General features: G+C 42.8%; 2 protein-coding genes across 7 annotated transcripts in view; one reads left to right on the top strand and one right to left on the bottom strand.

The window, feature by feature from the left end:
* Positions 1-12,906, top strand: part of HEATR1 (HEAT repeat containing 1) — a 56,411-nt gene extending 43,505 nt beyond the window's left edge. For 2 of the 3 annotated variants that reach the window (XM_074385352.1, XM_074385353.1), the window contains exons 33-44: positions 2,461-2,507; positions 3,839-3,962; positions 4,538-4,678; positions 5,144-5,436; positions 6,313-6,463; positions 7,370-7,528; positions 7,696-7,830; positions 7,980-8,084; positions 8,174-8,342; positions 8,862-9,016; positions 9,886-10,044; positions 11,504-11,704. In XM_074385352.1, coding sequence (XP_074241453.1) covers positions 2,461-2,507; positions 3,839-3,962; positions 4,538-4,678; positions 5,144-5,436; positions 6,313-6,463; positions 7,370-7,528; positions 7,696-7,830; positions 7,980-8,084; positions 8,174-8,342; positions 8,862-9,016; positions 9,886-10,044; positions 11,504-11,704 — 1,839 coding nt within the window. Of the gene's footprint in view, positions 1-2,460; positions 2,508-3,838; positions 3,963-4,537; positions 4,679-5,143; positions 5,437-6,312; positions 6,464-7,369; positions 7,529-7,695; positions 7,831-7,979; positions 8,085-8,173; positions 8,343-8,861; positions 9,017-9,885; positions 10,045-11,503; positions 11,705-12,585 lie in introns of those variants that run through there. The other variant, XM_003935351.4, reaches the window with a different exon arrangement.
* The window catches only part of LGALS8 (galectin 8), a 28,655-nt gene continuing 17,258 nt past the window's right edge, over positions 10,651-22,047 (bottom strand). For 3 of the 4 annotated variants that reach the window (XM_003935353.4, XM_010345882.3, XM_010345883.3), the window contains exons 7-11: positions 21,100-21,126; positions 20,847-20,972; positions 19,924-20,012; positions 18,642-18,807; positions 10,651-15,542 (exon numbers count right to left, since the gene is read on the bottom strand). In XM_003935353.4, coding sequence (XP_003935402.1) covers positions 15,393-15,542; positions 18,642-18,807; positions 19,924-20,012; positions 20,847-20,972; positions 21,100-21,126 — 558 coding nt within the window. In that variant the 3' untranslated portion in view covers positions 10,651-15,392. The remainder of the gene's footprint in view (positions 15,543-18,641; positions 18,808-19,923; positions 20,013-20,846; positions 20,973-21,099; positions 21,127-22,047) is intronic. The other variant, XM_003935352.4, reaches the window with a different exon arrangement.

Raw genomic sequence — 22,047 nt, 5'->3', positions numbered from 1 at the left:
CCTCTTGCCTCAGCTTCCCAAGTAGTGGGACTACAGGCGTGTGCCACCTATGTCTGGTTAATTTTAAAACTTTAATTTTTAGAGATGGGGTCTCGCTCTGTTGCCCAGGCTGATGTCAAACTGCTGGCCTCAAGCGATCCTCCCACCTCAAGCTCCCAAAATACTGGGATTACAGGCATGAGCCACCATGCCCAGCCTTTCTTACCTGGATATAGTGAGTTCTGCATGCATGATTTGTGTACGTTTCTGTTTGTGTATTAAACTTGTTTGAACAATGAGAGAAAAGGAAGGAAAAAGGAATATCATGACCAGGAATACAAAATGGTTTGACATTAGAGTACTATAAAGTACATTAAGTACTACAATGCATTAACAGATGAAGAGGGGGAAACCACATGATCGCTGTACTTTTTACAGAGAAATAATGCAGCAGATTCAATACTCATTCACACTTTAAGAAAAAAAATCCTCTTGGCAGTACAGGATAGATGGGAATTACTTGGCCTAATAAAGGTGACAATCAGAAGCTTGTGATTTATATCATACCTAGTGATGAAATATTAATGGTGTGCCCGCTAAAGTTAGGGAAAGAATGCCCTCTGTCATTGTTTCTATTCAGGAAAAGAAATGAAGTGTAAGAATCCGGAAAGAAGAGAATCAGCAATTAGAACTAATCATGAGTTCAGTGAGCTTGCTTGATAGAGATCAGTGTAGACACTGTCTAGAGATCAGTGTAGGTTATGATCTGTAGCAAGCAAGCTGGCTGAACTCAACACACACTGTTATATAATGTTATTATTCCTCAAATTAGAAAACATTTAAAAAAAGATTTCCTGTATAATAAAAACATTTAAAAAAATTAGACTTATAAAGTACCAAGAATAAGCCTGACAAAAATATGTGCACAAATATTATGGGGGAATGTCCAAGATATTAAGGGACACAGATGAAAACTTGGAAGAAATGGAGAGACCCTGTGTTTATGCATCAGAAGCCTCGCTCTTTAAAGATGCCATATCTGCCCAGATTAGTCTAGAAACTCAATGTACTTTTTCAGTTATATCATTTTAAGAAATCATATTGATACATTGATACCAGACTGTAAGGTGCCAAGGACAGTGGTGCAGGGGTAGTCAGACGGATTATGCCACTGAACACTAAGCCCAGAGGCACACCCAGGTGGAGCTAAGAAGTGCAGCGGAGACTTTTACAAAGCAGTGGGGGAAGAGAACGGTCCAAGTGCTGGCCCTGCCATGATTTGTTTTCCGTTTGGGGAAAAGTCTGATGTCACGCCTTACACAAAAGACAATTGTAGGCAGAGTAAAGCTTCACTGGAAAAAACAACAGTTCAGGTGTATAGAAGTAAATCAGGGAGAACATTGTTGTGACCAGAGGATAGAAAAGAATTTCTTTAAAATTTGATTGACTAGAAAGGCACCGTAAACAAGGTGAAAAGAAAGCCACAGCCTAAGAGAAGATTATTGCTCTTTGTAAATCAAAAGCCATCAATTTACATTAGAACAACTGACAAAGAATATTAATTCACTGAAGAGGAATCACGAATGGCCAATTAAAATATACATGTCATTTAGCCTCTCCAGTAAATAGGAAATGTGATTAAGTGTGATACCCATCAAATTGGCAAAACTGTTTTTAAAAAAGTTGTTAATAGCAGGGAGTGGGTACGTAGTGGCAGACAGTGTGAGTTGTTCCAACCACTTTAGAAAGCAGTTGGCAGAATCCCATGAGGTTGAAGGTTCTAGTAATTTCAGTGATCTAGTCACTCCGTTTCTTAGGCACATAGGCTATTAAGACTTGCCAAGAGGCTCAAAGGAAATAAAGATGTTCTTCTGTAGCATTATTAGTAAGTGGGGGGAAAAATGGACATCAACTAAATAAACATCTAGCAACAGAGGCAAATGGACAGATAAGTTGTATTTAGAGAGGAATATCGTATGCAATTAAACTAGAACTAGAACGTCACCACGCATAGATCTCAAATACATATTTCTAGGAAAACATGTTTTTCCGTGGTATGTACTGTTTGAAAAGGTAGCAGATTCAGAATGATGGTTGTCTTTGTGGGGCTTGGGGTAGTGGGAGAATAGGACCAAGGGACAATGCTTGCGGGACTCCAGCTGAATCTTTCATGTTTAACTTAACAAATGATACATGAGCTCAGCAGATCAGCATGTCCTAGAATTAGGTAGTGGGTGATCGAGTGTTGATTGCTGTATTTTTCTGAACCTTTGTAGTAGTTTTCAGATAACTACCAATAGAATGTAATTAAAACAAATTATTATAATGAGGATAATATGAACCTGATTAAATTGTAATAATGTCAGAAAATAGTGCTGTGGAAAGTTTGAGTGAATGGCCTGTGTTTCATTTGAACTGACTTGAAATGACTTTTATTACTGACTTTGATACTGTTCTAATGACATCTTCTTTAAAAATTAGGTGGTTGAGAGTGGTGGTCCTGAGACTTTAAAAGGCCTTGAAGAGAGGTGGGTTTACTCTTCTTTTTTTACTTTTTATTTGGAAAGGACTCAAACTTACAGAAAAACTGGAAAAATAGTACAGAAAACTCAAAGAGTCTTGACAGCCAGGCTCGCCATTTGCTCATTCTTTTCTACCACATTGCTTCAGCATTCTCCCTAGTTAGGGTTTTTTCTCTGAGCCATTTGAAATTAAGTCATATACATTATGTCTCTAAGAATAAGAGAGGTTCTTACAAAACCACGTTACATTGATCAAATTCAGATAATTTAACATTGACACAACACAGTGATCGAATCTACAGTTCATATTCCAGTCTCCCTAATGATCCCGGGGTGTCCTTTACACCACGTTTGTTTCTGCCTCACGACCCATTTCAAGTTTGCGTATTGTATTTAGTTGCCATATCTTTTTAGGATCTTTTAATCTGGCCCTGATTTCTATGGGCTCATGAATTCTTTCTTCTGTGGATTATAATCCGTATGCTGCGATTATAGATTTGGGTGCAGGAATTTTCCTTTCACTCCCATGTCCTCAGGGAATGCCTCCTGGCCTTGCTGGGTACCCCCTGGACGCTTGGCATTCCCAGGGCCACCATCCTGCCCCATCCACTGCAAAGTGCCTGCCCTATAGCCAGGATTGTAAGCTGCTGAGCTCCAGTCCTGTGGGCCAACTTTCAGAGCTACGTGTAGGACTTTCCTTTTCCAGAGCTGATTTTGACTGAGCCCTCTTCTCTCCTCCTCTGCTGTGCAGGGCAACCTATGTCTCCACTCTCCCCTCTAGCTCCCCACTCAGGCTGGCAGCAGTAGGAGGAGCTCCAGTGGTGGCTGTGTTGGAATTTTGTGTGTGTTTTTCTAATCACAGGTTATTTGAAGTTTGTAGTCTTTTTATGTCTCCTAACAATGTGGAAGATGTGGGTTATATGTTCATTTGCATTAATATTTCTCTGTAATCTAAATGGTGCTTGCATGTGTGTGTGCTCTGCCATTAACCTAGGGCCATAACTCCCTTAACACCCCGCTTGGACAGCACAGTCAGGCCCACTGAGCATGAGATAGATCTGCGTGAGCTCTTTAAACACCTTCAGCATCTGTTGCTTCTTCAGCACCTCACAGGGTCTGAGCCAGGATGACACTTTTGCACAGAAGTGCCTGTTTACTTCTAGGTGATCTCTCTCTGTGACAGTCATCCCTCACTTCCTTTCTTTCCAAGTAGTTTTTGAAATAATTTAGTACAGAATTATTTAATTTCTCCTTAAAACATTTAGCATGAGATAGACATGAGTGAGTTCTTTGAGTGCCTGCAGCTGCTGTTTGCTGAGCGACGCTCCGTATTCCAGGTTGCTGGAGACCGTTCTCGGCTATATCAACGCTGTCGCACAGTCCGTGGAAAAGAACGCAGACAAACTCACTGTGAAGTTCTGGCGAGCACTCCTTAGTAAAGCTTACGACCTGTTAGACAAGGTGGGTTTTCATTGCTCCTCAGAATTACTGTTTCGTTGCTGTTTATATTATTGTGAAATTATTTAAAGCTTTTAAGAATAAACTTAGCAGTTCCATTTATGAATATAATGAAGCTCAGATTTTTCTTAGAAAATAATATCTTGATGACTAGAAATAAATTTGTCTGGAAAAATTCTTTCCCTACCAGTTATGAGAACATGTTCCTCATATATTTTAATAACTCAGCCATGTGATATATAATGTTCTACTTTATTCGAGTGCAATAAAATTAAAGTATTAAGTATGTTACCTGCATATCACTGGCCTTGGAATTAGGATTGCTGTTCAAATCTAGCTAAATGATTTAGCTTCATGGCATTGACATTTCCCCCTCACGTAGAGTTTTTGTTTTGTTTGAAAGTGTGTGGTTATTACTGCCTACCTGAAAGGTTATTCTAAGAATTAATAAGAAAATGTGTGGGAAAGTGCCTTGTACCTGGTGGTGTGCAATGGACATCAGTCTGTCTTAATTGAAGTTCATCTTTTTCTTTTAACGTTTTTTTTCTTTTCATGTTAAATACAAAACTTCTCTTTAGGTCAATGCCTTGCTGCCCACAGAGACATTCATTCCTGTAATCAGAGGGCTGGTGGGCAATCCCCTGCCATCGGTTCGCCGGAAAGCACTGGACCTTTTGAATAACAAGCTACAGCAGAATATATCCTGGAAGAAGACAGTAGTGAGTGAAGACCCGGGACATACCTATTTACTAGACTGCACTTTATCAAAGAGCTGTGTTTGACTCCCTTAAATTTCTCCAGTGTTACAGTTTGAAATTGAAGTATATTATTATTATCTGAATGTAATACCATGACATGTATTACAATGTGATGTTAATTCTAATGGGAGTTATTTGTGTTGTAAGAGTGCTTCAAATGGAATTTCAGCCTAGTGGAATTCTTACTTACTATGGAGCTTACGTGGCCTTAGCCTTAGCATAATTCTAAGTCCCTCTTACTCCGAATCAGTAGGTTCTTTGTGTAAGTGAAAAGCTAGTTAGAACATGCATTTTGCTTAGCGTGACTGTGGCTCAGGACCCCCTAGTCTGATTTCCATTTAGACAATCTCAAGCCATGACAATGGGAAAATGGACAAGCATTTTTTGCAGCTTTAATGATTGGGGGATTGTGGCTGTCCCCTTCAGGTTAACCGTTTCCTGAAACTGGTTCCAGACCTTTTGGGCATTGTGCAGCATAAGAAAAAGGAAGGGGAAGAAGAACAAGCCATCAACAGACAGACAGCGTTGTACGCCTTAAAGCTTTTATGCAAGAATTTTGGTGCAGAAAATCCGGATCCCTTTGTCCCAGTGCTGAGCACTGCTGTGAAACTGATTGCTCCAGAGAGAAAGGAGGAGAAGAATGTCTTGGGAAGTGCACTACTGTGCATAGCGGAGGTGGCCTCCACCCTGGAAGCACTGGCCATCCCTCAGCTTCCCAGGTATGTGGATGGAGACTTGGAACAGGAGCTGTCACCGTCTGGAACACACTGAAAAATAACACCTTGGGGTCTTTTTTCTTTTTTCTCTGAGTAGAAGTTGCATACAATTGGATTTGTTAAAGAATTGATCTTGCAGGGTGTGGTAGCTTACGGCTGTGATCCCAGCACTTTGGGAGGTCGAGGCAGGGGGATCGTTTGAGTTCAGGAGTTCGAGGCTGCAGTGAGCTATGATTGCACCACTGCACCGTAGCCTGGGCAACAGAGTGAGACCCTGTCTCTTAAAAAAAAAAATCATCTTTGAATGGAAAGACACAGCCTTCCTGTGTATCCTCAGATGCACAGCTTTGTGATGTTGATTGTCCCCCATTCTTCTTTTTGTCTAGTACAGTCAAAAAGCAACGGGTGAAGGTCCTTCGTAGAGGGGCCCGTCCAGGTGGACAAGGCCAAAGGTGCCTTCTGCTGCCAGATACGGAAGTTCGAAGCTCCTGGCTGTGCTAGTTCCTTACCATGCAGCCAGTAGGTTCCTTAACCTGTTAGAGCTTTGCTGCCTGTAAAAGAGAGATAGTGTCTACCTCAAAGGATTTCTGTAGGGCAGTGCTTGCAAGGAGTTTTGTATAGTGCCTGACACATAGTAAGTGTTCCATTAGTGAAAGACATTGTTATTTTTTAAATTCCTGTTGTGTCTGCACTGTTGGCACCGGGACATTTCTTGTGCTTAGTCACATGAAATGTGTAGACAGCGCTTTTTAGGCTGTGAGGTATATAGTGATGTAATAAGCATAGTTCGTTGGCTTTTTTCCTAATGCCCTCTACTCCGTTCCCTAGTCTCCGTTTCTGCTTGAAGTTCCTCTGGTTTAGCTCTTCCTTTGCTTCTAGCCTGATGCCATCGTTGCTGACAACAATGAAGAACACCAGTGACCTGGTCTCCAGCGAGGTCTATCTGCTCAGTGCCTTGGCTGCCCTGCAGAAGGTGGTAGAGACTCTCCCGCGCTTCATCAGCCCCTACCTGGAAGGTATTCTCTCCCAGGTGAGCCATGGTGACCACGGCCTGCCACGTGGGGTGACTGGGGGAAGTCAAAGATACCGAATTCAGTGGTTTTGTTTTTTAAGTATTAGCTTGCGTTTGCCCGAAAGGAGTCTTATTTCTGAAAAGATGTGCTTGCTTTTATTAAATGCGTACTTTTTCTCTTGCATCATCCTTGCCACTTCATCTTGAAATCAGTATGGGGTCACTTTTTAGTGAGGTGCTTCTCTTCTTTAATTGTGCAGAAGGTATTCTGGATTTTTTCTTCTGTGAGATTTTTGGAGTTGGGCTGGTAGGTAGAGCCGCCTTTTATTGTGGAAATTAGTGTGCCCTGTTTCTAATGTGAGAGGTTTAGAATTTTTGTATTGCAGGTCAGCAATTTCCTGTCAACACGCTAGGGGCCAGTGGTGTTTCTGATTGAAAATGTTCAAGACTGTTGAGCCCTGGCTGTTTCATTGTGTTGATCATTTGCCATTTACAAGGTTAGGAGCCTTCATTACAACGGGCAGATGATTAAACCGGTTCACATAAGCCACAGCCAGGGCTTGACGGTAGCCTTCTCACAGAAAGAAGCCTGCGCTCTGGGGAGCTTCCTCCGTTTTTTAGAAGGAAGAACTTGACTCTTGCCATGGTCCCTTGCATTCCTTTCCTCCAAGAAAATCATCTGGCTGCTTCTGCCTCTGCCACTGGTCTTCGTCTGTGATTGCAGGTTGGGCAAGAGGTATCTGCCCAGTTTTATCCACTGATGTTTAGGGTTGACTTTAGAAGGGATTCCGTGTGTAGGTAAAAGGTGCTGAGCATTTCCCAAACACTAACATGTCATCATGAAGCCTTTCTTTCAGTGTGTGTTTGTCAGTGAGGATCTACAATGGCCCTGATCACTGTTTTTTTTTTTTTATATTCCTGCAGGTGATTCATTTGGAGAAAATCACTAGTGAAATGGGTTCCACCTCACAGGCCAATATCCGCCTCACATCTCTTAAAAAGACACTGGCTACCACACTTGCACCCCGGGTCCTATTGCCGGCCATCAAAAAAACTTACAAGCAGATTGAGAAGAGCTGGAAGGTTAGATTCATACTGAGTATTAAGACTTTGGAGAAGGGAGAGGCGGCACTGACATGTGTCAACTTTCACTTAAAGAAGAATATGGTGATTTAATTTTTTTAAATACACATTGCTGAACTCGAGGAATAATTTGAAAATGGCACATCTCTTTACTGTGTTTTTGGTAGAATCACATGGGTCCATTCATGAGCATCTTGCAAGAGCATATTGGGGTGATGAAGAAAGAAGAGCTCACCTCCCATCAGTCTCAGCTAACCACGTTTTTCCTGGAAGCCCTGGACTTCCGAGCACAGCACTCGGAGGTGAGCTGAGGTTCGGTCCTCCAAACCCTAAAGTTGTGACCTACCTATTTAAGAGTCTGAGAATTACCTAGCTGCGTAAGAGTTGTACCTGCCAAAATAATTTACAGTTAGGTAGCAATACTCTAATAAGTGGACGCTGCTGTTTTCAGGACGATCTGGAGGAAATTGGAAAAACAGAAAAGTTTGTCATCGACTGTCTAGTAGCCATGGTTGTGAAACTTTCCGAGGTCACATTCAGACCCCTGTTCTTCAAGGTGACGCCTTGTTCCTCTTCCTGTCTTTTGTGCTCAGATTTCAGTGACAAGATGTCGAAGAAACTAATATTCCTATCTTACCCTTTTAGCTGTTTGATTGGGCTAAAACTGAAGACGCCCCAAAGGACAGGCTGCTGACATTTTACAACTTGGCAGATTGCATTGCTGAAAAGCTGAAAGGGCTTTTTACTCTGTTTGCCGGCCACTTGGTGAAGCCTTTTGCTGACACCTTGAACCAGGTGAACATCTCCAAAACAGGTGGGTAGTTGCTTCAGTTCACTTGTCACTTTTTGCTCTGTGTACCTCATGCAAGATACCAGTAAGATGCAACCTAGCGCTCAGAGACAAGATTTTAAAGGTTCTTACGTTCTAAGCAAGGAGGGTGAATTTTTTACTTCACTGTTGTCGGACAGTGAAGTGTTACTTTAGCATGATGAAAAGATGTTGTAAGTCAACTCACTCGGGAGAAAGAATAAAGTAAATGGGCATTACTGTCGTTACTGGGAATGACTTTAAAACCTAAAAATCGAGAGTATCCTCTACTGCTAATACGTGACCCACTTGACTTTGGAAGGAATTTAACTTGCCAAACTGAGTGTTAGAATCTTAGCTCTAAAAGAAGGAATCATTTCTCCAGAGGCCATCCATCATTTCATCCTGATGAGGATTTCTAGATTATTTAGACACTTACGATTATAGTTATTGTAATAGTGATTTCACTGTAGACATTGGAGATTAAATAAGTTGTTTTTTATTTTGCTCTTCCCACATCTACAGACGAAGCATTTTTTGACTCTGAAAAAGACCCTGAAAAGTGCTGCTTGCTGTTGCAGTTTATTTTGAACTGTTTGCACAAAATCTTCCTTTTTGATACCCAGCATTTTATAAGTAAAGAGAGAGCAGAAGCCTTGATGATGCCTCTGGTGGATCAGGTAACCAAACAGAATCATCTTTTATTACAGAGGAAGCCATCACTGTTCGATCTTGGCAGGTTTTATATCTGCTCAAAATGACAGTTTGCTAGGCTTTTTTCTTTGTAAGGTTTTTTTAATTTTTTGCTCCTTTAAATGAAATATTTTATTTGAAAACTGTTTTTTCAAAGATACAACTTCATTGTGGAATTTGAGTTTTTTTGTTGTTTTTTTGAGACAGGGCCTTGCTCTGTTGCCCAGGCTGGAGTACTGTGGTGCGATCTCCGCTCACAGCAACCTCCACCTCCCAGGTTCAAGCAGTTTTTGTGCCTCAGCCTCCCAAATAGCTGGGATTACAGGTGCCTACCTCCACACGTGGCTATTTTTTGTATTTTTAGTAGGGATGGGGTTTTGTCATGTCGGCCAGGCTGGTCTCGAGCTCCTGACCTCAAGTGATCCGTCCACCTTAGCCTCCCAAAGTGCTGGGATTACAGGCGTGAGCCACCGTGCCTGGTCTTGAGTTGTTGGCTGTTTTGTTTTGTTATTTAACTGCTCAGAAGGAAGACATGGTATAAGGTGTCATGGTTAACTTATTAATTTGTTTTAACTGGGCCTCATTGAGAACACCTCAGAGCATGGCTGCCCTCTGGAGGAAAGAAACCCTCCAAGATGTTCTGCTGGAGAAAAAGGGGCGATGGTAAAGGGCATGAGATTCCATCTGAGTTCCAGAAGGCAATAAATTGGCCCTAGAGAGTATTAGAATAATGCCTCGTTTTTGAACCTGCTAATACCATGAAAGATAGTAAAATACTTATATGTTGGGTATTTTTTCAAAGAGAAGAAAAAAAAATGAGACCTGTTGTTCAAAGTCTTTGTCTTATTCTTCATAGCTGGAAAACAGGCTCGGGGGAGAAGAGAAATTCCAGGAACGGGTGACAAAGCACCTGATCCCTTGCATCGCACAGTTTTCCGTGGCCATGGCGGACGACTCTCTTTGGAAACCACTGAACTACCAGATTCTGCTAAAGACGAGAGACTCCTCGCCTAAGGTTAGAAACTAGGTCGCAAGTATGGAAACTGCACGTTTTCATTGCGTAGCCTAAACAGCCTGCAGGTGGTCGCAGATGTAGGCCCCTGGTAAACTGGCAGGGAAGGGCATTGCTATTTGTCATCCAGTCCGAGAGGTCCAGTCTTTTGTATCAGGCAGAAGTTTGAGCCTGAGAAAATCTGGGATTTTACCTAGAGGCTATTTGTAAAGAATAGTGGTGCCCTGTCCCCGCCCCGGTGGTGCTTGGACACAAGTACCTTCTAAATACCTTCTAAAATACTTGAAGTCACAATGATTTGAAGTGATTCCTTGTTTTCAAAGTGCCATTGAAATGTCATTGTGCTCCAGAGATAAAGGCATTGAATTTGTCCACAGAATAATAATAGTCTTTTGAGTTAGGGCAATATATTGTCTTGTTTGTAAATACGAGGCCTGTGATCTTGTTGAATTAGTGGTGGCAGCAAAAATGAAACATGGCTAGGTTGAGTGGAAGGCAAAATTCCACACCCAGGTGTCACAAATTCCAAACTGTTTTAGCAATGATTTGCCATTTCTCAAACTAATGATTATGTTAGAACCTTACTGGATTTAACAGACCAAGGCAGAATTTCATTAATAGGATTTATTAGTTCAAATTCTTTATTAGGATATGCTAACAATGAGACTATTTTGATGAACCCCCACATTTTAAACCCTAGGTTTTTATACAAGTAACAGTGTCAAATTTATGGTAATATTTTACTTTGATTACACAAATCAAGGAAATCCTGATTGAATCTAGGTAGTTAGAGATGGTTTTTGAATAATTCACTTTGTACTATCCAGACAGTCTTTAATGAAAATACCCAAAATTAGGAAGACCGGTCGGGCTTTTGTTTCAAAAGCTAACAATATCCAGCTACTGCTTGCTGTCCTTATCACAGACAAGGCATGTGAGAAACACTGACTTCTTTAATGCCCAGAACTAGGATATTGTGACACAGAATGTGTTTTATTCAGTGCTGAGATGGGAGCTTACCCCAAGCGAGTGTCCTGGCCCCTCATACAACTATAGTGGTGACAAGTCAGGGGCTGTGGGTAGGGAGACCTGCCAGAGGTGGCCGGAGGCACTTGATTGCCAGCTTGGCAGGCTGGCGAGCTCCAGGGAAGTAAAATTTGGTGACACACTTGAGTTTGCCTGTGGCATTTTATTTTGTTTTATTTTATTTTATTCTAAAGGAAGAGGTTATAAAAAGACATTTCACATTAAAGATGTGCAGTCGTGGGACAGTTTGGAACACACTGATTTAGATAAACTGGTATCCTAAGATGAAAGGTGAATGAACATAATGAAGGGAATAAACACATGTGAACTCACGTTTAGTTTAAAAACTTAGAGCTTAGCTCAAGTCAGTACAGCTCTTAAAATAATAAATATACTAACACTACTTTCTCATTCTTTACTCTTTTATCCCTTTCAGGTTCGATTTGCTGCTTTGATTACTGTGTTAGCATTGGCTGAAAAACTAAAGGAGAATTACATTGTCTTGCTGCCAGAATCCATTCCTTTCTTAGCAGAGTTGATGGAAGGTAATTCCCAAACTATTAAACAATTAAGGAGTAAATCAGAAAAATTCTGTGAAAATGTGCCCAGTCATAATGCAGATTTGGATATAACTTGACTAGCAGTTGCTCCCATCCTCCTCCAGGCGGCGCCGTTCTCAGAAACAGGCAGCCTGGAGCTCCCGTTTTGAGTTGGGTGGAGGGAGTGAGTTGAGAAGTGACCACCTCGTGATCATTTGAGTCTGTTTGCAGTGTGATCTTCACTTCTTTACTTTTGTGGCTTTTTGTGATCATACAAGCAGATTACAATAGTGTTTTTAATTAACTTCAGACATTGATATGATTGAAGTTTTGGTCCCCAGATGGGAGGTTACTGTATGGAAATGCCTAGTGGCATGAAGGGTGCAGTAGGAGATCCACTTCTAATAACAACCAACATTCATTCACTACTCCGTGACAGGTGCTTTACATGGATTATTTCACTTAAAAATCACAACATTCTGTCTGTTTTACAAAGGAATAAACTAGAAGCTTAAAAGGTTTCAATGATTTGACAAAGATGACAAGCTAGTGAGTGTGACATGGGGAGCTGTGACGGTTCTGGAGCGTAGTCTTAGGCCCAGGAAAGAACGTGGGAGGGGTGTGGAGCAAGCAGATCAGTGCTTTACCGATTCGTCGCTTAGCTAAGCCAAAAAAGTGCATTCTCCTTTGTTTCTTAGCTCCTGGAGGGGGAAGTGTGAGCTGCTAAAGGGGTGGTATCCCTAGGAAGTGTGAGTTTTCGGGGTTCTGATTCAGCTTCCAGTGCAAGCCTCTGAGAATGGCATGGAGGCGGAAGGAACGCTGCAGAGGGAGGTGGTCTGTGGCGCTTCCTGCTTTGTTAATGTTCCTCATCTCACTCTGTTGTTTGAATGATTGCCGGAGAATGCCAGACATTAAGAATTAAGCTAATGAGAAATGAGGCAGGTGAACTGACTCCGATTTTCATTTTGATTTTTTTTAGATGAATGTGAAGAAGTAGAACATCAGTGCCAAAAGACTATTCAACAGCTGGAAACTGTGCTGGGGGAGCCGCTCCAGAGCTACTTTTAAGACTGGTGTTTCATACTCTACTCAGAGTTCAGATTTATTTTTCATATTTTTATTTTTGGGTGTTGGGGTGCCCTATTACTTTTGGTGCCTTAAAACACCTACTTGGACTACTTACAAATATTTTATTGTATCTTTACAAAATTCCCACCTGGTTTTGCCACCACATAAGCCTCTCCTGCCAACTGTACAGAGCTGCAGAAAGAGTAAATGATACATGGTCTTTTTATACAGACTGCTGTGTTTGGTTAACATTTATTCTCTTCCTGATTGATGTTAATAATATTAGACCTGTTTACTTTTAGTAGCCAAAGCTGACGCCTCATTTGCACTGTAAGCCTTAACTCTTCTGTATAGCAGTGTCTTACATACATGGTATCTGTGTTGCAGATTTCACTCAAGACTCGCTCTCTGCTTGCAGAAAATAACGGTAATTTAGCAATCAACAAATACTTTTCACTGTAAAGCCTACTTTTCATTTTGGGTAGGCCAACTTCAGCCTTAATTTCTTTGCGTGTGCCTATGGAGAAGTGGTTCTGGAATGCTTTTTAACCCAGGAGTGTGATTGTCACCTTTATCTTTTACTCTTTGAGAAAACGGGAGATGGAGGCAATATGCTGCTTCCAAAACAGCTCACCCTTGGCTGCTCACACAGACAGAGGGCCCAGAAACACTAGGTGGCACAAGGAAGCTCCTCCAGGATTCAGAATGGTCCCATTCCATTGGTGGTTAACTAAGAATTACTTGTCTAAGAAAGTATCACTAGATTTTTTGTAACGCTTTGAAGTGCCCTAGTATCTAGTACTGGGTCATGGTAAAGTTGGAAGGTGAGGGCTCAGATACAATTAGATCTTCCCCTTTTTTTAACAGCATCTAAGAACAATCCCGTAGAATGTTTGCATTGAGTTTAAAAGCCTTTGGAACTAATATAGAAGTTTAATGCAGAATTGTGACACGCAAAAGGCTAACTTACAGTTTAGGGATAGAGCTTTCTAGTACAGAAGTACATATTTCTAAGAAATGTCTCATTAAAGTGCATTAATAAATAAAATAAATTTTAAATTTTTTTACTCCACATAAAATAAAAATGAACTTAAGACTTACAGGGAATGATGTGAGTGGGCTGGTTTTTTCCTAAATGCCTCACGGTCTCCAGCAGCTCAGTTAAGCACTCTGATGTTCTTTACGAAGAAAAAGAACTCCCGGGGGACTCTGGAGCCTTCCTGCCTTCTACAGCTTTCCCTGTGGCACCCTCCGCCCCTACCCAGTGTCTCTGAGCTTGGTGAGACTCTGCAGAAATAGCATGAAAAGCTGGAAAAGAACTAAGGGCTAGCATTTTCTACACCGAGTCCTTTTTTAAAAATAAGATGGATGATGGTATTCTTTTCAATATTTGGATAGAAATAATATCTAACTAAAATCTGTTCTGAAAAGATTCCTAAGTCCTGGCAGAGTTCTGCCCCACAGTTTAATGTGATAAAATGATCCTCACGGACGGAGCTTTTTTCCCTCCCCACTTCCAAACCTTTGAAATTTCCTGTAACAAGATCTGACCTGTAAAGATCCCGTATACATGGAACTTCTGCCAACTCCCCTCAAATAGTAGAAAAATTACAGAAATGCAACAATTTAGAGTACCTTGATCTCAGGTGCTAATGATGGACTAATCTTTAGAAGAACGGAGGCCCTGAATGGTTATTTACGTGGGAACAAAACAGATTTTTGTATTACCTCTGCCTGCTTTGTGGGTCTCTTGGTGTACACTTTCGCTAGTGCCTGCCTTATGAATCCCTGAAGTCTGATCCTGACCTTACTTCACTACCCATGACTATCAAATTGAATGCATCTTGCCTCTTCCTTAAACTTTCTGTAGGAGTCTGTGTAGACTCTGATTTACCCTAAGTTCAGATGCACAGAAATCAGCTGCCTTGGGCTTGACATCAATGGTTAATTTCAGCACCATTTTTTTTTTGTTTTGCTTTGGATTTTTTTTTTTTTGTTTTTTGTTTTTGCTTTAATTTCTGTGCTGTGTTCAGATGTTATGTTATTATTTGGTAAAGCTTGCAGCTAACAGAGCTATATGTTTATTATGCTAAAGAAAACGAATTGATGTAAGTCAACATCAGTCCTCTCAGTTATGGGATACGTGGGAGCACTGGTTATGAGTGATCACTGGGGAAGGGGTAGTGTCTTCTATAAATTAGTGTCTTCGGGTGATTTAACAGCTGCATCACTAATCCCAGAGGGGTCCTTAGGAGGTGATGCAATGCCTGCAGAAGCAGTACACAGCGCTAAAGCACGGGAGAGTCGAAGCTCAGGACAACAGGGAACATACTGGTTTGTTTCACCACCAATTATATATCCCATCTCCTTGCACAGTTTTAACCAACAAATCTGTGCTCAATACATGTTAGCTACTGTATTATAGTCGGTACTCCATAAATACTTGTTGAATGTGATTCTTGGAGTCAAAGTAGGAGAGAGGGAAGGGTGGCTTGAACTAGCTGTAAATGCTACTGCCCCCAATTTCCCTATTCAGTGCAAGACACTGCCATACTTCATGGCAAGGACTGAGAACACCCAGCAGGACCTAACGGTACACAAGCTCATTTTAACAATATAAACAATAGAGTGACATGAGATGCATTTCGACAAGAGCAGTATCACAGAAGCCATTCTGTATTTCGGTTTTTGTAGCATTCTGTATTTCGTGTAGGTAGGCTACCAGCTCCTTACTTCCAGTAAGTGGATGTCTCCATTAATCTCCAGCGTGTCAATACTGCTAAGCTCTTTAAATCTGTGTTTGTACTCCAGGCTGTGTGCACCATTTACTGCAACCTTGAATTCTTTAACATCACAATAAATTATCATCTGGAAGGAAAGGAAACAAGCCATTAGTGGTTCCCCTTAGTTTAAAACGTTGCGTTTGTTGCACACTAATAGGGTGTCAGAGTAAACTGATTTGCTTTATACATAGAACAGTTTTAGCCTGCTGCTGCTGACTTCCCTCTGTGACTCCCAAGACCCTAATCTAACTAAAGTATCCCTGGCGGTGGCACTGTCTGCCTCATCCCACCCAGGGAAGTTACTTGGACATGGTTGGAGCCTCACACGTCCCCAGGGCCTGTGGCCCTCCTTTCCTCAGGACAGGCCCCGCTTCCTGGGCCAGGATACCCTGCCCCTTGCTCCCGGAAAGGTGGAGTGCTGCCTCTCCTCACCAATGCTGGGGACTCTCCTCAAGTGGGAAAACGTCCACTGTCACTCTAGTTCACTAAGATGCTGATTCCAGCGAGTGGACTGGAACCAAGGGACGTGGATCCTGACTTTCCTGCCTCAAAATCTAGGACCGTGAACCAACCAGACAATTAATACGAAATTTCAGCAGCTTAAGGCACTTGCTGCTAGGGTTTTTACAGCTGCTTGGTGACCCAAATTCCATCCCAGCTCAGCACATCTTGGCCTCAGTGTGTTTCTCCGAAGTCCTCAAAGCCGGGTACCCTGGGTCAGCAGGGATGCACATTCTGGCAGAGTCCGTTCAAATTCGTCACTAGTCTTTGCCCTTCACAGTCGTCTGTGCCCAAAACTCAGACAGTGAAAACTCAGAAAACCTACTAGCCTTTTACATCATCTTTATGCCTAAACTTCGTACTTCTGGTGCACACTGCCAGCGCCAGGCTGGGTTTCCACCCACACTGAGGACGACACTGGGAGGTCCTGCACTGAGCTCTTCCTGTGCTACCCGGCCCCATGAAGGCTTCAGAAGAAAGAGGGGAAGCTCAACCTTGCTGCTAACCTGGCCCGACTCCAGAGGCCAGGCTGAAACACAAAACCTGAATCTGCAAAGCAGCAAGTTCAGGTCTTCATTCTTTTTAATAGGAGCAGTGGAAAGGGCCGTCAAGGAAAATGAGGAAGAGGAGGAAATTTCAGCTGAGTCCTGCACTCTTGATAAGAGAGCTGGCCAAAATGAAGCTTCTATGGCTACAGAGGATTGGGGAAGTATGTGTAACCTGAAATTCTATCCCCACTAGAATGGTGGGAATCCCAGTTCTAACCAGGTAGAAGGGACTTGAAAGATTTCACAAACTCTCAGGAAAACACAAAGCACACAACCTCATGCTATAGCTCAGAAGGAAAACCAAGTTGGCAGCAGAGGGCGTCAAAGCCTGGACTACATCAGAGCAAGCGCAGAGCCAATGAGTTACAACCAAGTGGCAAGGAAATGACATGCCTCTGGGTGAGCAGACTACTGCAAATGGAAAGAAAGCACATCATTTGCAAGACCGCCAGCCTAGAGGAAAACAGAAAACAGAAGCCCTCACAACCACCTGATGCTGTCGAACAGCTGGGGAGAACATGGATTTCATCCGGAAGAGCCCACAGATGAAATGACAACAATGAATGAGATTAAAAAAAAAAAAAAAAACACCGTAGATACAACTAAAGTTATGTTTGAAACTGCAAGAAGATTTAAAATGAAAGTAATGGCATAATGGAAAGACCTGAGATAATCTCAGTGCAAGCATATTGGAAAAGCAAGAGATGGAAGCCCCTGGGAAGGACGTGTCGGTATAGAACATCGTCAACAGCGATCAACATGAGGATCATGACTGTTCCTGAAGTAGAAAATTAACAAACGGAAAAGACAATTGTTCAGAAGCATACAATATCCATCTATTCATTACTTCGGCCAGCCATCCTTTTCACTCTGTCTCTACAGAAGGATATCTGGAATGTGCTTTATCTAATCCTAATGGTATATTTGAATTATGAAGTTGGAGATATTTTCATCTTAGTTTTTTTCAGCATTACTTGAATGTATCATTACTGTCCTTTTTTCTGTTAATTGGTAGATCCAAACTTGGGGCCCAGATAGGTCAAAAACAACTTGCATCATTAGTTTCCTGTCACCAACCACAGGGCTCAATTTCCTTCTGGAACACTCACCTCTATTTCCCTCCGGTGAACCCCAAGTCACCCTTTATGCCCTAACTCTTGCCAAGCCAACAACCTCGTGCTGCCCTTCCCACCTCTAAGGACTTGTACACATCATGCCCTAAATCTAGAAAAGCCAACCTTTAGTCCTCCACACCCTCCCAGCTTTCTGAATTCCAAACCGATATCCACAACTTCCAGAGAACCTTCCATGCTTAGCCCACATCTGTCTACACTCCACATACCGGGGCACTGCATTGGACTGGAACTTAGGAATAAATGTGAATGTCACGTTGCCATCTATTCCACCTGATACTCACGCGATTAGTAACGGGTTTTGATGAGTCCTTAAGAACCCAAATGGTCCAGAGGATGTGGCAGTTCGAAATGCTGTAGAATTATAACCTAAACCAATGACCCTAAGTGACTGTGTGAGGCAGTGGCACCTGAGCTAGTGAGTGAAGCTGGCCAACCACCCAGTATCCACATCACAAGGAGGCTATTCTCTGCTCAGCATCCCAGAATCAGATTTTGGGAAAGGTACGTGTTACAGTATTCACCTATTTGAGGACTCAGGACTACATGCCTTTTAGTTCCAAGGGACTGATGCATTTTTCTTTGAATACATACAAACAGGACTAACTCTTTAGGAGGAAGGACTGCCACCTGAAACCATCTACTGTGATGGGAGCTGATGCCCAGTGCAAGCAGTTTTGGGGTCTTCATGTCCTCTTGTTCACTTATACAATTAAATATGTGACTCCAGTCCTGAGACAAGGTTCCTGGTTAAATTCCTATTATCAATATGGGACGACACAGGAATTTTAACATGGTGACAAATGTCAATTTCAATGCATATACTGTGACACTCTGCTGGCTTTGCCATTTACACCGATTGACCACATTATAAAAGGGAGCAAGTTACAATCTCCAAGCAAACAAAAAACATCCACATCCACACATCGAGTTAGGACTTGATTTAAAGGACCACTTGTCCTACCCCTGCTCCCTGGATTCTTGTTCCTGCTGTAATCTCACCTCAAAGTACATCCCAGGACTAAATGGGAAACTGGTTATATTTCTCTCTTCTTCTCCCCAGGACTCCTGAAGAAAAGAATTTCTTACAAATGCTTTAATATTCAGGCGTGGGTTCAAGTGTAGAGCAATATCCTTTGATTTTCCTGCTAGTAGGTCAACGTTAAAGCTTTTCAGAAAGAAAAAACAAACAAAAAACACCTTAATTAACCAAGTAGGGACAGAGTGGTAGCAGTTTCAGCAGAGTTAATGACCACACTTGAACTATGATTCTAACTCTATGAAACATGTATCCACATGGACATGGGAACGCAGATGAAATTAAAATTTTAAACTCAGCATTCCACTAAAATTCATTACTTGAAAAATAAAAATACAAAAAAAAAAAAAAACCCTTTAAAATCAGCATTGAGGCTGAGATGTGGTTGGACAGAAACTGAAGGCTTAACACTAGTTAACCCGATCAATGACTTCAGGCTACAAGAGCCTGGGGTCCTTCCAAGCAGTATTCTCTTCCCATCATTTACACGTGTTCCTTCCTTCTTGGAAGTACGACACTTTCTAGGAAATAGCTCTAATTTCAAGCTTTCAGAAGTCTGAATATCACTGGACAAAGTTCTTAAAGCAGAAATTTTCTGAATCACATGACAAGAGGGGCCTCAAAAAATGTCTGGGCTGGGCACGGTGGCTCACTCCTGTAATCCCAGCACTTTGGGAGGCCGAGGTGGGTGGATCACTTGAGGTCAGGAGTTCGAGACTAGCCTGGCCAACATGGTGAAACCCCATCTCTACTAAAAATACAAACAAACATTCAGAAATTAGCTGGGTGTGGTGGTGTGCCTGTAATCCCAGCTACTCCAGAGGCTGAGACAGGAGAATCACTTGAACACCCAGGAGGCGGAGGTTGCAGTGAGCCAGGATTGTGCCACTGCCCTCCAGCCTAGGTGACAAAGTGAGACATTCCATCTCAAACAACAACAACCAATGTTGCCTGATCTTATGGGGCTGCCCTGGAGTTCTACAAGGCAGGGGTGGGCCTCATGGACAAAAATTTTCCTCTCTTGTCTGGCCAAAAAAAGCCAAAGTCTGAACACTGGGCTTCAGTCTTGGCTCTGCCGCCAACGAGCTGTTAGCAATCTAACTTCCTCCTGCTTGAATCATCTCACCTTGGAAATGAAGATTCTGACACTAGCCCTGCTTCTAGCTCACAGGACTGTCACCGGGTCAAAGGCGCTAACAGGCATGGAAGTACTTGCACTGTTCCTGGTAACCCAAGGATACTGACCCTTTGGCATTGGTATTCACTTCTCCCTTAACGACGACAGTTCTTCCAGGGCCCATGGGGGTGTTCAACCTTGCGGTGAATGGCAGGCTCTGAAAAGAAAGCACGGTCAGGACCTAGAGGCCTGCAGAAAGGGATCTCCAGGGAAAACTCGTGTCCAAAGAACACTAGACAGTGTTTAAGAGCCATGACCGGCCGGGCGCGGTGGCTCAAGCCTGTAATCCCAGCACTTTGGGAGGCCGAGGCGGGTGGATCACGAGGTCAAGAGATCGAGACCATCCTGGTCAACATAGTGAAACCCCGTCTCTACTAAAAATACAAAAAAAATTAGCTGGGCATGGTGGCGCGTGCCTGTAATCCCAGCTACTCAGGAGGCTGAGGCAGGAGAATTGCCTGAACCCAGGAGGCGGAGGTTGCGGTGAGCCGAGATCGCGCCATTGCACTCCAGCCTGGGTAACAAGAGCGAAACTCCGTCTCAAAAAAAAAAAAAAAAAAAAAAGAACCATGACCATGTAAATCCCATGAGGGGAGAGACAGTGTGCCTTGGTCCCAGCTGGGTCCCCTGCAGCAGCACCATGCCTGGCTCATGGCAGATACTCACTGACTACATTTTAGACAATGAAATGAGTGACAGGGTGGGACCCGATGCCCTCTGTATGAGTGGAACACCCCAGGAAGGCCCCGTGCCTGGGGTCTGAGGCAGCACTTGTTCTGCTTGAAGGGGAAGCAGCCAGGCTGGGCGGCATGGAGGAAATACACAGGAACGGCTCAGAGGCATGCCTGGTTGACTCTCGAATCTGTCCAGGGACAGCACACAGATGCAGAGGGGCTGCTTTGGGCTTCTACTGTGGGTAGGGGTTAACTCGTAACAGCTAATTACAACTGAAGTTTTATATAGAGTTAAGAAAATGTGGGGCGCTTCAAACCTTTGACAAATAGTTCATAGGTGGTATTTTGGTGCAAGTCAAAGTGTGATTGACAGTCGAATCTTTGCTCTTGGTGTAGACAGTTCTGGGTGCGATTTTAGAAATGTCTCCTTCTCTATTACTAGGCTGTAGGGAAACAGTTCTACAATAAGGCATGGAATGAATGAAGCTGCCTTCCAAGGTTTAAACTGTTCATTTTCTATGCAATTTAATAAAATGTTCCACATGAAATAACCCAGGCAAAAATACTCACATACTGGGGCATGCCAGACCTTGGTACCTATTGGAAAAGAAAGAAAACACAAGAATGTTAGAAGGGGACGAATGACAGTTTCTAATATGAAGTCTTGGTTGTGCTGAGCTGAGCCCGGCCGGAGCCTGGGACATTCCTGCTCCACTCTGGTGTGACCTCCAGGCAGCTGGTACTTTATGACGGGATGGTATGGAGTTGTGAAGGGCTACACGGGTGGAGAATAGAGCCTGATATCCCTGTTCATCTGAGTCTTTTATCCTTCACCATAAACTAATCTTTTTTTATAGAACTCTATGAACTTTTTTTTTAAGAGACAGGGTCTTACTCTGTCACCGATACGGGTGCAGTAGCTCAATCGTGGCTCACTGCAGCCTCAACCTCCTGGGCTCAAGTGATCCTCCTACCTCAGCCTCCATAGCTGGGATCACAGGCATGCGCCACCATGCCTAATTTTTTAATTTTTAGTAGAGATGGGGGTCTCCCTATGTTGCCCAGGCTGATCTCCTAGGCTCAAGCAATCTTCCCGCCTCAGCTTCCCAAAGTGCTGGGATTCCAGGCCTGAGCCACCATGTTCACCCAGGACTACATGAACTTGAAATATGTCTTAGTTGTCCTTTCCAGGGTGCCTCCAGAAGGCTAAGATTCTCTTCTATCTGTGAGGTGTGAATGTGCCAGTCGGTAAGACCTCATTTCCTCCATTAAGAACAGCTCTTTTTTTTTTTTTTTTTTTTTTAGACAGACTCTCACTCTGTTGCCCAGGCTAGAGTACAGTAATGTGATCTCAGCTCACTGCAACCTCTGCCTCCCGGGTTCAAGCGATTCTCCAGCCTCAGCCTCCCAAGTAGCTGGGACTACAGGCGCGCAACACCATGCCCAGCTAATTTTTTTGTATTTTTAGTAGAGACAGGGTTTCACCATGTTAGCCAAGATGATCTCAATCTCCTGACC

This window comes from Saimiri boliviensis, chromosome 14, assembly GCF_048565385.1.
Source record: "Saimiri boliviensis isolate mSaiBol1 chromosome 14, mSaiBol1.pri, whole genome shotgun sequence".
In the NCBI taxonomy this organism is placed as follows: domain Eukaryota; kingdom Metazoa; phylum Chordata; class Mammalia; order Primates; family Cebidae; genus Saimiri; species Saimiri boliviensis.
The sequence above is the reverse complement of the archived record's forward strand: the minus strand, read 5'-3'. Positions and strand labels throughout refer to the sequence as shown.